The sequence below is a fragment of the Oncorhynchus clarkii genome, chromosome 3 (genome assembly GCF_045791955.1).
Source record: "Oncorhynchus clarkii lewisi isolate Uvic-CL-2024 chromosome 3, UVic_Ocla_1.0, whole genome shotgun sequence".
Classification (NCBI taxonomy): domain Eukaryota; kingdom Metazoa; phylum Chordata; class Actinopteri; order Salmoniformes; family Salmonidae; genus Oncorhynchus; species Oncorhynchus clarkii.
This window is the reverse complement of record NC_092149.1, coordinates 17,333,475-17,350,052: the sequence shown is the minus strand read 5'-3', so window position 1 is coordinate 17,350,052 and position 16,578 is coordinate 17,333,475. Positions and strand designations below refer to the sequence as shown.

General features: G+C 43.0%; 1 protein-coding gene across 1 annotated transcript; it reads left to right on the top strand.

Annotated features, from left to right (window-relative positions):
• The first annotated feature begins 424 nt into the window (after window positions 1-424).
• LOC139384968 (cell adhesion molecule CEACAM6-like) lies at window positions 425-15,412 on the top strand. The gene is made up of 9 exons (XM_071129930.1): window positions 425-470; window positions 1,021-1,341; window positions 1,871-2,146; window positions 2,984-3,238; window positions 3,379-3,490; window positions 5,879-5,895; window positions 6,123-6,352; window positions 12,182-12,361; window positions 15,371-15,412. The coding sequence occupies exons 1-9, from the start codon at window positions 425-427 to the stop codon at window positions 15,410-15,412; spliced, it is 1,479 nt and encodes a 492-aa protein (XP_070986031.1).
• Window positions 15,413-16,578: the final 1,166 nt, after the last annotated feature.

The following is a 16,578-nucleotide window of genomic DNA, read 5'->3' as shown; positions in this document are numbered from 1 at the left end:
TTGGATTCATTAAAAGCTGTAGTTTTGGTCCTCATCCTTGTCTCTTTGAGTGTTTGTGTCCTAACTTCATTCCGGATCATGGTCCACAGCAAGGCCCAATCCTGAATGGTGGATCACATTAATGAATGACGATGTTAGGAAAAGGTGTGTGTTTATCTGCCATGCAGATCATTATCCAGTTTACCGAATTCCTGTCCTTCATGTACAATAAACCATAAATATCTGTATCACAATAACATTACAGGGCCATTACCTAAACAGATACAAAGGTCACTGCAATGTGGCTTACAGTAAATGGGGAACTTCCTTGTCACCTGGCTGGCAGCTCTAAAAGATAGTACCTCAGGCTATTCTATAGCATCATACTGTGAGTGTACTAGAAGCACTTTCTAAATCTGGAACAGAACAAAGTATTCCAACAACAATGGAAACTGCAGTAGCCATCTCTCTCACTCTGTTCATACTCACAGGTAAAGCAGATATCTTCTTTGTCTCTTTAAACCGCTTGTTGTAGTTACAATGTAATTGCACGTAGCCCTAACTGCACAATAACTACACTCGTTGCTAATTTCACACAGCTACAGTTTCTTTTAATTAAAATTGAATTATTGTACTATAGATGACTGTGTACAGTAGAGTACAGTAATTACACTCTGATTACCTAAGTAGGGGAGAAAACTCTCTGCCAGAGATCATGCCTTATTCAGTTTATTGATTCATGTATTTGTCAGATACCACGTGAAATTAGTAAAATGTTGATTCCACATCCTATTCTCCTGTGTTTGAACTACAAATGTTGGCTACACTCCTTTTTGTGCAAAGCAGTCTGTCTGTGTTGTGTGTACGTATAGCTAGCTATGTCTGACTATTAGTGCTGTGTGATTGTTACTGGGCCTGTTCTCTGAGTCAGTCATTTAGAATGGTCCTGAATGATGGAATGTTTTAGTGTACAGTGTGTACCACCATGTACAGCATGTTGTCTGAGCCCAGGCTCTCTGCCGTCCTGTATTCCCTCTCCAGGTCTCTGTGCTGGTCAGGGTCTGTTTCCACAAGGTTCTGTGAATGGAGCAGAAGGAGGGACAGCGATGTTCATCACAAATCTAATCCCACCAGCCCAGCCGTTCATAAAAATATCCTGGAGTGTTGGTGGAGCCAACATTATAACCTCTACTGGTGATGACTCTATAGGGCCTGGATACGGAGACAGGATCACTCTGAACAAAACTACTGGATCTCTGCAGCTCAGGAATCTGACCCTGGCTGACAGTGGAGAATACAGAGTGTCTATAACAACAGCTACAGTAGAAACAATCAATGGGTCAACTGAACTGGTTGTGTATGGTAAGTCCAAGTGCCGTGTCAAAGAGAGTTAAAGCTCAAATCCTTAAATGAAAAAATAACAAAGTAGTCGTCCCACTTCAGTTTTGGTAAAAAGCTGAGATATGGGCCTGGTGAAATGAAACAATTCTCCAATTCATAGACAGAGCTATGGATATCAACATGATAGTTTTAACCATCTTTTGAGGCTATACAGTGTTTGTTTACATTTTTATTATTTACAAACATTGGATATGACTGTTGAACTAAGATTAGGAGGCACATACGTCAATTCAACCTCTATTCCACGTCAATTCAACATAATTTCAGGTGGAAACAACATTAATTCAACCAGCGTGTGCCCAGTGGGAAGTCACATTCAATAATCAATGGGTATATGTCATCAATTTAGAAGTGGAAAAATACATGTGGCAATAAGGATTAAGAGTTTAGTGACCTTATCCTCATCATCATCATCAAAACCATACAAATCATCATCATCTTGGTGTCTTCGATATTCCTCAGTCTTTGGCTATGTCCTCTTGTTTTACAGAGAATATATCTGATGCCAACATCACAGGACCATCAAACAATCTGTTTGCAGATTGGAGCTCCGCCAACTTAACCTGTGAGGCTGCTGGTAACATCACTACTATACAATGGACGAAGGAAGGTCAGCCTCTGTCTGCTGGTGGCAATATATTATTCTCAGAGGAAAACAGGAAAGTATCCATCAGTCCTGTGAAGAGACACGACAACGGTGAATATGTGTGTAAACTCACCAACCCTGCCAGCTCTGCTACTGCCTCCTATAGAATGATAGTGAACTGTGAGTAAAGGTCTATAACTAATCTAATAATCTATGGGTCGGATTCTCAGACACAAATTAAGCCTAGTCCTGAACTAACAAGCAGGCTTCCAAATATTTTAAATCCAGGACTAGGCTTAAAGCTGCAATATTTTAATTATTGGGCGACTCGACCAAATTCACATAGGAGTGTGAGTTATAGATCTGCCATTCATTGAAAGCAAGTCTAAAAAGCAATACACCTGTTCTATGTGCGCTATTTCTATGTTTCCACATCTTAAATTTAATTTTACTTTCGGCTTTGTACACCAGCTTAAAACAGCTGAAAATACAATATTCTGGGTTATGGAAAATATGTATAAAAGTAATTTAGATGGTTCAATGATTCTCGTCACAATACTTGCTTGTTTTAGGCAAACTCCTTGAATTTTAGCAACCAGGAAATGGTGGACCGATTTCTGCATAGTGCACCTTTAATCTGTGTCTGGGAAACCTGCCCCATGAGATATTACACTCATAATGCCCAGTTCTTAGAGCCCACTTTATTTCTGTTCAGGTCATGTGGTCAGGAAAAATTCCTGGCTCTCATCATACAGCTGCTGGATCTTAATTTGATTACCCTGTTGCTTTCCTGCATTTCCTGCACTTTCACATTTTGAGGTTTTAAAAGGCTTCTGAAGTTTGTAATTTTCATTTTGAAATTATGTAGCAACCCCTACAAAGATGTCCATTAATTATAAAACAATAAATAATTCATAATTTTTCTGCTGTAGCATACTGGCTCAAATTAAGACACGACATCTGTGCGTGTTGTATTTACGACTACAGTCTGAGGGTCTTCTGCTCTTGGGCTTACAGATGGACCAGAGTCCATGACCATCCTGGGCCGACATATCGCTGAGGTGGAGTCATTCACCCTTATTTACTGCTCTGTTCAGTCTGTACCGCCTGCTACGTTCACCTGGTTGTTCAATGGGCAGCAGACAGGTGTACATGAAGCTGGATACATCATAAGGAGCGTCAGCTACAACAACAGTGGGGACTACAGATGTGATGCTAGGAATGATCTCACTGAAAATGTTGTCTCTATGGGCCATAGTCTGTCAGTTAAAGGTACTGGTCTCTGATACATTCACCATTAGATGTAGACCATCAAAGCTAACTAATGGCAAAAACGATCAACGTCCAATCAGCATCAGTTCTATAGGATGTGTTTTGTTTATTGATTACGTTCCTGTGTTGGTGCAATGCAGATAAAACCCCTCCACCCCTAAGCCCAGAGGGAGCAGCAGGTATAGCAGTTGCTGTGATGTTGGTAGTGGTTGCTGTAGCTCTTGGTCTCTATTTTGGCATAACTCGTCATCGGTGAGTCTATGAAACCAATGTGATTGGTTACGCCAATAAGTCATTTTTCTTCTGGTGTAACAAAAACTGGAAACCATTGATTTCAATAGAAAAAATGTCTTCCATCAATTGTGGGGAAATAACAATACATTTCAAGAAGATATTTGAGGTTTTGTGTATAAATATTTTGCAGACCATTTTGGAAGTAATGGTATGTTGTTTAGGAACAAGAAAGGGAACAATGAAGAGAAAGGTAAGAGAAAAACATGATCATTTTAGTCTAGTACACTTTTTTCAATTACTGTATGGTAATTGTACAGTACATGCAAGTATTGAGATGAAAGTGGAGAGCCTTTCTGTGCTGCAGCTGATGACCACAGTTGTCCTTTATCATCTTTGATGTCCATCAGATACAGACGCACTGAGCAGATCGTCCCAGACAGAGGATATGTCCATGTCCAGCACTGACAAAGGACATGAGGGGCACGAACTGACTACCCAAATCCAGGACAGAACCCATGTTCGCAAGCAACCACAACCAGGCACCAGTCATACTATAGCCACCAGCCATTCACCAGGAACTAAAGGTCAGAGAGAGGTTTGCGTATAGAGTGTAGCAAATATTTGCGAGCTGACAACAATCTGTCTCGTTATCAACTTCATCAGCTGCAATTTTGTTTTTCTCTCTCTCCACCCACCACACAGCTTCTACAGGTGTACACGATTATGAGTGCATAGCAATTAAGAAAACTGGAGCTCCAACACCACCTTCAAGAGTGAGTTTCCACCACAAAGTTAAATTAAACACTTATGATATTGTATACCTATGGTTCCCAACATGTCCTGTATGAGTTAGTTACAGCGATAGCAGCATTGTGACAGACTGTGGGTCTGTTAGTATACTCTAGTGACTGAGTCCTTTACTGTTCTCTGTCAGGGAAAGCTTCCTACCAGACAAACCAACACTGACACTGTAAGTAGTACTGCACCTTTGGCACCTTGCTGGCACCTTACTGCATTGAAGCATTTTGTTATAGCTGTAATGAAAAGGAGCACTCTCCAATACACAATCTTTGATGTACCACATCATCCCTAAATAACCTACCTAGGTATAGGTATAGATGATTTACACAAACGTACTCAGTGTGTCTCGTTCTGTCTTTACTAACCCGGGAAATCCAGGGCTCCACCATGTACTGTAAAAGTATAAATTGGTAAGTTAACTGTTTATTGGATCCTCGTTATGATATTACCTTTGATTATACTTGTTTTATAGCTTTATAGTTGCCTAGTTGTCTCAATCTCTCTCTCTCTCTCTCGCTCTCCCTGACTCAGAGAGCAGCTGATCTCAACTACATATCTTCAGTTGGCTCTGGACTTCACCCATCAGGTTTTACACCTTAATCAAGTAAACATGGACACAACAAACGACTGGATGACCAGCCAAGAAGACTAGACACTACTGTACTCCACCTCTGATGAGACACTGGTCTTTGTCTAATTGCTCAATGTAATATAGACCAGGTAACAGTACACTGAGACACAAGGACAAATTGTATCCCCTTAAATTACACACACCAGTTGAAGTCCTACTCATTTGAATTGACTTTCCCTGGTCAAACTGCCATCCCTCAGACCATAATGACCTGTGTTACATTAAATGCCATCAGGGGAGTTTTCATAGAAACTTCCTACACTGAACCACATTACACATGTAACAGATGTAACATCGGGTTTTTTCCTCTGAAAGGAGGACGTTTGAGTGCTCCTGTTATGCTTGCTAGTGCACTATATAGGATGCAGAAGATTCACTGAAATTCCAATAAAATAATGGAATTCATGTTTTATTCGTCTCATGCACTGAACGATGCAACATGTATGGATTTTGTTAATGACTCTGGAATTGGGTGTAATACAAATAATCTTGACCCTCACACTTTATTTAGAATAATATTATACACCTATTATACACATCTCATGCATTGTGAGTGTTAAATGAGTAGAGTTGGAGTGGATGAAAATATCACAAACGAGTACATCAACAACTTTGTATTTATCATAGGTCTCTGATCACTATAGGGTCTTCTTGTAAATATTTCTTATTTTGTCTCACAGGATTAACTGAACAATAAAGAAATGAATCCCAATGTGAAATATCTTGGAACGTACAATCTCTGTGTTGCTTTTCATTCATATAGCTAGTTTTTTGAGTAGGAAGAGAGATGAAGGCAGCAAAAGTTCTCTTTGATATCGGCAGCACTGATCGATCGGTCAAAAAATCTGTAGGAATGCAAAGAGAATCTAATTATTCCTAGTTTATGTTTCTCTCTCTGTCTCTATTTCTGTCTGTCTCTCCAATAATCTCTGTTTCTCTATCTCTCACTCTCTCCCCCTTCTCTGCATCTCCAGTGGTTTTGACAGCCCAGGTCAGTGTTGACCAACAGATGATGGCGTACTTGGCTAATGATGTCACACTACTTAGTCAGTTGCTCCAGGACAATCTCACTCAGGTTATGTGGCGGTAAGAGCAAACAGGTAGAAAAGAGGTTGGCATAGCTCACTTTAGCCCTACCTTTGGGAAACACATGATGATTTGAGCCTAAAAGGGAGAGTGGAGTTCTCTGGTGCTTCCACAGAAAATAATCCTCCACAGAGGATTCCTCCTTCACTATAACATATGTGGAGATGACTGATGCTGGGAACTACACCTGTATCCTGACAGTCTTCCCCGCCAGTTCATTTGAGGGAAGCACCTCCCTCACTGTACTTGGTGAGTCCGTAACTGCAGGACCAGGATCGGAGCTAGGTCAGGTGGTGCATGCTGGGCAGGGGCATCCTGGACACAGACACCCCGAACGGGACCCAGGGCGGTGGCTGGGTCAGGTGAATCTGTACTATCAGTAGCTAGTGACAGTGGTATGGCTTGGTCCCCTGATGGGCCCAGGTCAGGGTTGGACCGGTCATTGGAGGTAGCAGCAGGTGGGTTCAGTGCAGCTGGAGGGTCCCCTAGTGTAACTCGCCAGGTAACTTTGGCTGGTGATGATCTGGTGGCAGATAGGAATAGGGTCCAGTCAGCAACTTAGGCTCACTACCGTGTGGCAATGCTGCTGGAATCGCATTGGCCACCTGGTGTGGGCTCAGTCTCTGTAGCAGGCAACTCCTGAGGACCAGCAGGAGCCGAGGACATGACTTGTCCCTAACCGTCTCAGTCACAGCCGTCCCTGACAACGGTCCCGGGTCTGGATAGGCAATGACCAGTGGTGTAAAGTATTTAAGTACAAATACTTTAAAGTACTACTTAAGTCGTTTTTGGGAGTATCTGTACTTTACTTTACTACTTATAACTTTGACAACTTTTGCTTTTACTCCAAAATGGTGTACTTTTTACTCCATACATTTGTCCTGACACCAAACGTACTTGTTACATTTTAAATGCTTAGCAGGACAGGAAAATGGTCCAATACACACACTTTTCAAGAAAACACCCTAGTCATCCCTACTGCCTCTGACCTGGCACTCACTAAACACAAATGCTTTGTTTGTAAATTATGTTTGAGTATTGGAGTGTGCCCCTGGTTACCTGTAAACTTAAATAACAACAAATCGCGCCGTCTGGTTCTTAATATAAGGAATGTGAAATTATGTACTTTTACTTTTATTTAAATTACTGTTTAGCGGATGGCCAGCGTACTTTTCTCCACACCCCGGAAAAAAAAATATCAGATGTGTTATTTTTCGGCCAATATATGCCGCTCTTCGTTTACAATGCATTGTTCGCTCTGCCTTGAGGCTTTCCCAAGTTGATGCCCAAGAGACCAAACAGCTTCAGATCACGCGCTCAGATCATGTTCAAACCTGGGATTGGACAGTGAAACACACACGCTCCCACCTGCAGGCGACATGCAGATTTTTAATTTCTCTCTCATGCCATCATGGCTGAAGCCAGTGCAAATTCCTGCTATTTATGTGTCCAGGTTAAACGTGGGATGTCCCTCATTATAAACAAACAGTGGGTTAAATTCATGGTTATTGCATCATGTTCAGATCTATTAGAATCGATTAATAGATATGAGGATTCTGTGTTATGCACTATAGCCCGTTACCATATATGTGATTGAATATTATCTGCTGTTTGCTTGTGTGGATGTATGTGTTATGCAACATAGCTGACTTGAGACATTGTTAACAGTTTCAGGGCCATGGGCCTTTCTCATGATGGAAAAATACAGAATAACATGAAGACAGGAACTGTGCAATGAGTTGGGGGGGCACATTCAGAACGTAGTGTTGCGAGAACAAACAGTCTTTTGTTAGATAACAGGAGCCAGGTGCCTGATAACTGCATATTCTACACAGCTACAACGACTGACCGCTGAAGTGCTTAGGGGGCTGGGACCAGCTTCTGCGCCAACAATCAACGATAGGCTGGGTGAGTCTAAACCACGCCCAGTCTCTACTCTGACAGGCCGGCTCGGAAGCAGGAACTATTTCTGTCAGAGTATATTTATAATATCTTTGTCAAGAACAAGTCAGTTCTCTGGTTTGCCCTGTGAGGTGGGACAGAGAGCCCGTATATACAAAAATTGCATTTACCACTTATTGCTTAGCTAATAAAAAATACATAGTATACAATCGGTGACTCAATGTCAAATTTATCCTGATACCAGACTTGAATTAACGCAACTCTAACATAGACGAAACAACAATGTAATGTAACCAATTGACTGGCCAGAGATCAGAGCATTCATCAGCAAAGACGCAGTGCTGATAGTATTTTGGACAACCAAATTGAAGTGAAAATGATTGATGAAATAGAAGTGTCAGCTGGATGGTGAATTGCAATTCATAACTTACATTTTACCGGTACTACCAGTAGTAGTAGGCTAACGGATAACACCACGACAGAATGCGTTTGAAATGATACGCCGCCGAGAAAAGCTAGCATGTCCAGGAAAGTACATCGTCAGTGGCACACACAAACACTTCGCGCAGATCAGCAGGTGGGGGCTTTTCATGGAAGCCAGACGAGACAACCGAAGGATGATGCGGTGATCAAAGTTACGGTGCGGTGATCAAAGTTACTGGGCTGGAATTTAGTTACTCTTGCTCTATATAAATTGATGCTTCAAATTGTGCATGTTATAAACACATTTTATTTTGATGATGATAGGTTATACTTTATGGCTAGATTTATATATTTTTTCCAATGCAACATTAATTTGTCAGACCTAACTAGATTGACCCTCTTTCTACAAGGCAATGTCTATGAGAGGCCTAATCATATTTGTATGAATATTTTGTTAATGCCTAGGCTATAGAGATCCATTCAGGTAATGAACTCATTATTATGCATCAACATTTTAATTTGATTACAATTATTTATTTTCAATAATTCTTGAATTTGTTAGGCTATACAATTAAGTAGATTCATGAACTGATAAAACATTCATTCATACATTATGTTTTTTTCAAGAATTTTCGAATATGATAGGATGTATAATATAATGCAATATTCTGTGTGAATAATGTTCATTGATTTTAATTTGTGTATTAAAAATAATAATCAGTCTGAAATTGAATATTTCTCCTATTGTTCATGTCCATATAGCCTAGGACAATGTGGTAAAGTATTGTTATTCCTTATCCACTTAATGTAGAGTGGGCAGAACTAGTATTTGATACACTGCCGATTTTGCAGGTTTTCCTACTGACAAAGCATGTAGAGGTCTGTAATTTTTTTATCATAGGTACACATCAACTGTGAGAGACGGAATCTAAAACAAAAATTCAGAAAATCACATTGTATGATTTTTAAGTCATTAATTTGCATTTTATTGCATGACATAAGTATTTGATCACCTACCAACCAGTAAGAATTCCGGCTCTCACAGACCTGTTCGTTTTTCTTTAAGAAGCCCTCCTGTTCTCCACTCATTACCTGTATTAACTGCACCTGTTTGAACTCGTTACCTGTATAAAATACATCTGTTCACACACTCAATCAAACAGACTCCAACCTCTCCACAATGGCCAAGACCAGAGAGCTGTGTAAGGACATCAGGGATAAAATTGTAGACCTGCACAAGGCTGGGATGGGCTACAGGACAATAGGCAAGCAGCTTGGTGAGAAGGCAACAACTGTTTGCGCAATTATTAGACAATGGAAGAAGTTCAAGATGACGGTCAATCACCCTCGGTCTGGGGCTCCATGCAAGATCTCACCTCGTGGGGCATCAATGATCATGAGGAAGGTGAGGAATCAGCCCAGAACTACACGGCAGGACATGGTCAATGATCTGAAGAGAGCTGGGACCACAGTCTCAAAGAAACCAATTAGTAACACACTACGCCGTCATGGATTAAAATCCCGCAGCACACACAAGGTCCTCCTGCTCAAGCCAGCACATGTCCAGGCCCGTCTGAAGTTTGCCAATGACAATCTGGATGATCCAGAGGAGGAATGGGAGAAGGTCATGTGGTCTGATGAGACTAAAATAGAGCTTTTTGGTCTAAACTCCACTCGCCGTGTTTGGAGGAAGAAGAAGGATGAGTACAACCCCAAGAACACCATCCCAACCGTGAAGCATGGAGGTGGAAACATAATTCTTTGGGGATGCTTTTCTGCAAAGGGTACAGGACGACTGCACCATATTGAGGGGAGGATGGATGGGACCATGTATCGCAAGATCTTGGCCAACAACCCCCTTCCCTCAGTAAGAACATTGAAGATGGGTCTTGGCTGGGTCTTCCAGCATGACAACGACCCGAAACACACAGCCAGGGCAACTACGGAGTGGCTCCGTAAGAAGCATCTCAAGGTCCTGGAGTGGCCTAGCCAGTCTCCAGACCTGAACCCAATAGAAAATCTTTGGAGGGAGCTGAAAGTCCGTATTGTCGAGCGACAGCCCCAAAACCTGAAGGATCTGGAGAAGGTCTGTATGGAGGAGTGGGCCAAAATCCCTGCTGCAGTGTGTGCAAACCTGGTCAAGAACTACAGGAAACGTACCAAATATTAAGTTCTGCTTTTCTGATGAATCAAATACTTATGTCGTGCAATAAAATGCAAATTAATTACTTAAAAATCATACAATGTGATTTTCTGCATTTTTGTTTTAGATTCCGTCTCTCACAGCTGAAGTATACATATGATAAACATTACAGAGCTCTACATGCTTTGTAAGTAGGAAAACCTACAAAATCAGCAGTGTATCAAATACTTGTTCTCCCCACTGTATATACATATATATTGTTGTTTATTTCCGCTCACCTCACTAATTCTGGGATGAGAATCTGTTAAACATTGAATCAATTTTGTCTGGCCTAAATTAAATTATCACAGGATGTTGGTGGCACTTTAATTGGGGAGAACGGGCTCATGTTAATGACTGGAGTGGAATCAGTGGAACGGTATCAAATACTGTAGATGGTTTCCATGTGTTTGATGCCATTCAAATTTGTATAAGCTGTTCTCCCCTCAGCATCCTCCTGTGCTGTATATTCTGCTCAATACAGGTAATACAGTACTTACTTCCTGTACTCCATATGACTTATGCAGTGATGTCCAAGGCGCTGCAATTCCCTGGTACTCCAACGTAGAAGAATAATCCACACGCTGGGTTGTTGGGATGCAACCCCACCTGGTGCTGAGTAGTATCCCACAGGTGGCGTACAGGGGACATAAGGTCCAAGCTGCACCATCAGCAGGCGTGGAGCTCCCATAGAGAGGGGGTATAAAGGGGGTATAAAACATCTGGTAGTAGTCCACTGGATACCCCGGAGCCATACTCCACTGGACCACCGGTGGGTAGTGTGGAAAGCACCCTGTGTGGTCTCTCTGAACCTCCATACCGTAGTGATGTCAGCAAAGTCACATATCCAGAGAGATAAAGGACCATGAAAGAGAGTGATCTGGCTCTACGTAATTTAACTGGTATGTGACTCCGCCCACAGTTAGAGGGGAATTAAGAAGCGCAAGAGTTAACACGCACAGGAACCCAAGAGTTAACACGCACAGGAACCCAAGAGTTAACACGCACAGGAACCCAAGAGTTAACACGCACAGGAACCCAGGAGTTAACACGCACAGGAACCCAAGAGTTAACACGCACAGGAACCCAGGAGTTAACACGCACAGAAACCCAAGAGTTAACACGCACAGGAACCCAAGAGTTAACACGCACAGGAACCCAAGAGTTAACACGCACAGGAACCCAAGAGTTAACACGCACAGGAACCCAAGAGTTAACACGCACAGGAACCCAAGAGTTAACACGCACAGGAACCCAAGAGTTAACACGCACAGGAACCCAAGAGTTAACACGCACAGGTACCCAAGAGTTAACACGCACAGGAACCCAAGAGTTAGCACGCACAGGAACCCAAGAGTTAACACGCACAGGAACCCAGGAGTTAAAACGCACAGGAACCAAAGAGTTAACACGCACAGGAACCCAAGAGTTAACACGCACAGGAACCCAAGAGTTAACACGCACAGGAACCCAAGAGTTAACAGGCACAGGAACCCAAGAGTTAGCACGCACAGGAACCCAATAGCTGGCCAATAGCGCTCCGGGCTATGAGCGCGCACTGGAGACACCATGCACTTCACCGCATAACACGGTGCCTGACCAGTACCACAATGCTTCCAGGAGCACGGGGAGTTGACTCAGGTCTATTGCCTGATTCCGCCAATCTCCTCGTGTGCCCCCCCAGCCTGCTGTGCTGCCTTGCCCCATATCGCCGCCGCTCAGCTTTAGCTGCCTCCAGTTCTTCTTTGGGGCGGCGATAATCCCCAGCCTGTCTCCAGGGTCCCTGTCCGTCCAACATCTCCTCCCAAGTCCAGGAGTCCTGAACCCTCTGCTCCTCGTTACCACGCTGCTTGGTCCATTTGTGGTGGGTAGTTCTGTAACGGTCGTCGTATGAAGAAGGTGTGGACCAAAGCGCAGCGTGGTACGTGTTCATGATTTTGATTAAACTGAACACTAAAACACAAAACAACAACGTGAATTAACGAAAACGAAACAGTTCTGTCTGGTGCAGACACAAAAACAGAAAACAACTACCAACAAAAACCCTGTGGGGAAAAGCTACCTAAGTATGGTTCTCAATCAGAGACAACGATAGACAGCTATCCCTGATTGAGAACCATACCCGGCCAAAACAAAGAAATACAGACACATAGAAAAAGAACATAGAATGCCCACCCAAATCACACCCTGACCAACCCAAAAATAGAGACATAAAAAGCTCTCTACGGTCAGGGCGTGACAGATGGAAAAACTATGGCATAAGGGGACGACAAGCGGATAAGAGGCAATCGGTAATTTCGATGAAGACATTAATGAGCGAGCTAGGACTGATGTAGTTAATATAACATTTGTTTAGCACTTTTTAAATGTACGGCGACAGAATTCCGAACATGGGCCGTTCTTACACCAAGTCAGTGTTTTGTGTTGGGAAGTGGGGGGGGGGGGACACAACTCTGGTGTGGGCCAAGGGACTGTAGGATACCTTTCTATAAAAAACTGCCCGAATAACAATAGCTTTGATAAGAACAATAGGACCCACAAGTGATAAGCATAGAGATACACATAAATAATGTTAAATAGGTAAATATATAACATGTAATATGTTATTTTAATTCTGTGGATAATTATATAAATGCCTAGTACGTGATGAATAGGCATTGAGGTTAATAGGCACTGTGCCTGTGTTGACTCAAGGAACATGAACTCAATCCCCATCAGAATTATTGACCTCTCATACTCACTTACAGTCAACAGTGAGGAAGACAGGGTGGTACAGTATGTTCTGGATGGAGGAAGATAGTGGAGGCAGGACAGAGTGGTACAGTATGTTCTGGATGGAGGAAAACTCAGTGGAGGAGCAGGACAGAGTGGTACAGTATGTTCTGGATAGAGGAAGACTCAGTGGAGGCAGGACAGAGTGGTGCAGTATGTTCTGGATGGAGGAAGACAGTGGAGACAGGACAGAGTGGTGCAGTATGTTCAGGATGTGGGAAGACTCAGTGGAGGCAGGACAGAGTGGTGCAGTATGTTCTGGATGGGGGAAGACTCAGTGGAGGCAGGACAGAGTGGTGCAGTATGTTCTGGATGGAGGAAGGCAGTGGAGGAGCAGGACAGAGTGGTGCAGTATGTTCTGGATGGAGGAAGACAGTGGAGGAGCAGGACAGAGGGGTGCAGTATGTTCTGGATAGAGGAAGACAATGGAGTAGCAGGACAGAGGGGTGCAGTATGTTCTGGATGGAGGAAGACAGTGGAGGAGCATGACAGAGTGGTGCAGTATGTTCTGGATGGAGGAAGACAGTGGAGGAGCAGGACAGAGTGGTGCAGTATGTTCTGGATGGAGGAAGACAGTGGAGGAGCAGGACAGAGTGGTGCAGTATGTTCTGGATGGAGGAAGACAGTGGAGGAGCAGGACAGAGGGGTGCAGTATGTTCTGGATGGAGGAAGACAGTGGAGGAGCAGGACAGAGTGGTGCAGTATGTTCTGGATAGAGGAAGACAGTGGAGGAGCAGGACAGAGGGGTGCAGTATGTTCTGGACTTGGCTAATGCTTTCAGAGTTAACATCACCGTCCGACAATACCCCCGGACAGGACCAAACAGGCAGGAGAGAACCCCACCCACGTTGCCAAACCACAGCCTCCACACCACTAGAGGGATATCTTCAACCACCGACTTACAATCCTGAGACAAGGCCGAGTATAGCCCACGAAAATCTCCCCCACGGCACGAACCCAAGGTGGGCGCCAACCTGGACAGGAAGACCATGGCAGTGACTCGAACCACTCAAGTGACGCACCCCTCCTAGGGACAGCATGGTAGAACACCAGTAAGCCAGTGACTCAGCCCCCTAATAGGGTTTGAGGCAGAGAATCCCAGTGGAGAGAGGCGAACCGGCCAGGCAGAGACAGCGAGGGTGGTTTGTTGCTCCAGTGCCTTTCGATTCACTTTCACACTCCTGGGCCAGACTACACTCAATAAAAGGACCTACTGAAGAGATGAGTCTTCAATAAAGACTTAAAGATTGAGACCGAGTCTGTGTCTCTCACATGGATAGGCAGACCATTCCATAAAAATGGAACTCTATAGGAGAAAGCCCTGCATCCAGCTGTTTGCTGACAAATTCTAGGAGACCTGAGTATTGTGACCGTAGCGTACGTGTAGGTATGTATGGCAGGACCAAATCAAAAAGATAGGTAGGAGCAAGCCCGTGTAATGCTTTGTAGGTTTAGCAGTAAAGCCTTGAAATCAGCCCTTTCCTTAACAGGAAGCCAGTGTAGAGAGGCTAGCACTGGAGTAATGTGATCAAATTGGTTCTAGTCAAGATTCTAGCAGCCGTGTTTAAAAAAAAGTTATCCTTGACACAGTCTTGATATGTTCGTCAAAAGTGAGATCAGAGTCCAGAGTAACGCCAAGGTCCTTCACAGTTTTATTTGAGATGACTGTACAACTATCAAGATTAATTGTCAGATTCAACAGACAATCTCTTTGTTTCTTGGGACCTAGAACTAGCATCTCTGTTTTGTCCGAGTTTAAAAGTAGAACATTTGCTGCCATCCACTTCCTTATGTCTGAAACACAGGCTTCCAGGAAGGGCAATTTTGGGGCTTCACCATGTTTCATTGAAATGTAAAGCTGTGTGTTGTCCGCATAGCAGTAAAAGTTGACATTGTGTTTCCCAATGACATCACCAAGAGGTAAAATATATAGTGAAAACAATAGTGGTCCTAAAACGGAGCCTTGAGGAACACTGAAATGTACAGTTGATTTGGACAAACCATCTACAGAGACAAACTGATATCTTTCCGACAGATAAAATCTAAACCAGGCCAGAACTTGTCCGTGTAGACCAATTTGTGTTTCCAATCTCTCCAAAAGAATGTGGTGATCGATGGTATCAAAAGCAGTAATAAGGCCTAGGAGCACGAGGGCAGATGCAGAGCCTCGGTCTGACACAATTAAAAGGTAATTTACCACCTTCACAAGTGCAGTCTCAGTGCTTTGATGGGGTCTATAACCAGACTGAAGTGTTTCGTATACATTGTATGTCTTCAGGAAGGCAGTGAGTTGCTGCGCAACAGCTTTTTCCAATTTTTTGAGGAATGGGAGATATAGGCCGATATTTTTTTAGATTTTCTTGGTCAAGGTTTGGCTTTTTCAAGAGAGGCTATATTACTGCCACTTTTAGTGAGTTTGGTACACATCTGGTGGATAGGGAGCCGTTTATTATGTTCAACATAGGAGGGCCAAGCACAGAAAGCAGCTCTTTCAGTAGTTTAGTTGGAATAGGGTCCAGTATGCAGCTTGAAGGTTTAGATGTCATGACTATTTTCATCAAAGTGTCAAGAGATATAGTATTAAAAAACTTGAGTGTCTCCCTTGATCCTAGGTCCTGACAGTGTTGTGCAGACTCAGGACAACTGAGCTTTGGAGAAATATGCAGATTTAAAGAGGAGTCTGTAGTTTGCTTTCTAATGATCATGATCTTTTCGTCAAAGAAGTTCATTAATTTATCACTGCTGAAGTGAAAGCCATATTCTCTTGGGGAATGCTGCTTTTTAGTTAGCTTTGCAACAGTATCAAAAATAAATGTTGGATTGTTCTTATTTTCCTCAATCAAGTTGGAAAAATAGGATGATCGAGCAGGCGTGAGGGCTCTTCAATACTGCACGGTACTGTCTTTCAAAGCTAGTCAAAGACCGTTCCAATTTTCTCAAAGCTTACTTCAGGGCTCAGGTCTTTTCCGTATACCAGGGAGCTGTCACGGCTGTTTGAAGGAGAGGACCAAGGTGCAGCGTTGTGAGCGCACATGATATTTTATTAATAATAAAAAATGACGCAGACAAAACAATAAACAATACAAAAACAAACCGTGAAGCTCAAAGGCAAAGTGCCATAAAGAAAGTCAACCTCCCACAAACACAGGTGGGAAAAAGGGCACCTAAGTATGGTTCCCAATCAGAGACAACAATAAACAGCTGTCCCTGGTTGAGAACCATACCCGGCCAAACACAAAGAAATAGAAAACATAGAACACAAAACATAGAATGCCCACCCCAACTCACGCCCTGACCAAACCAAAATAG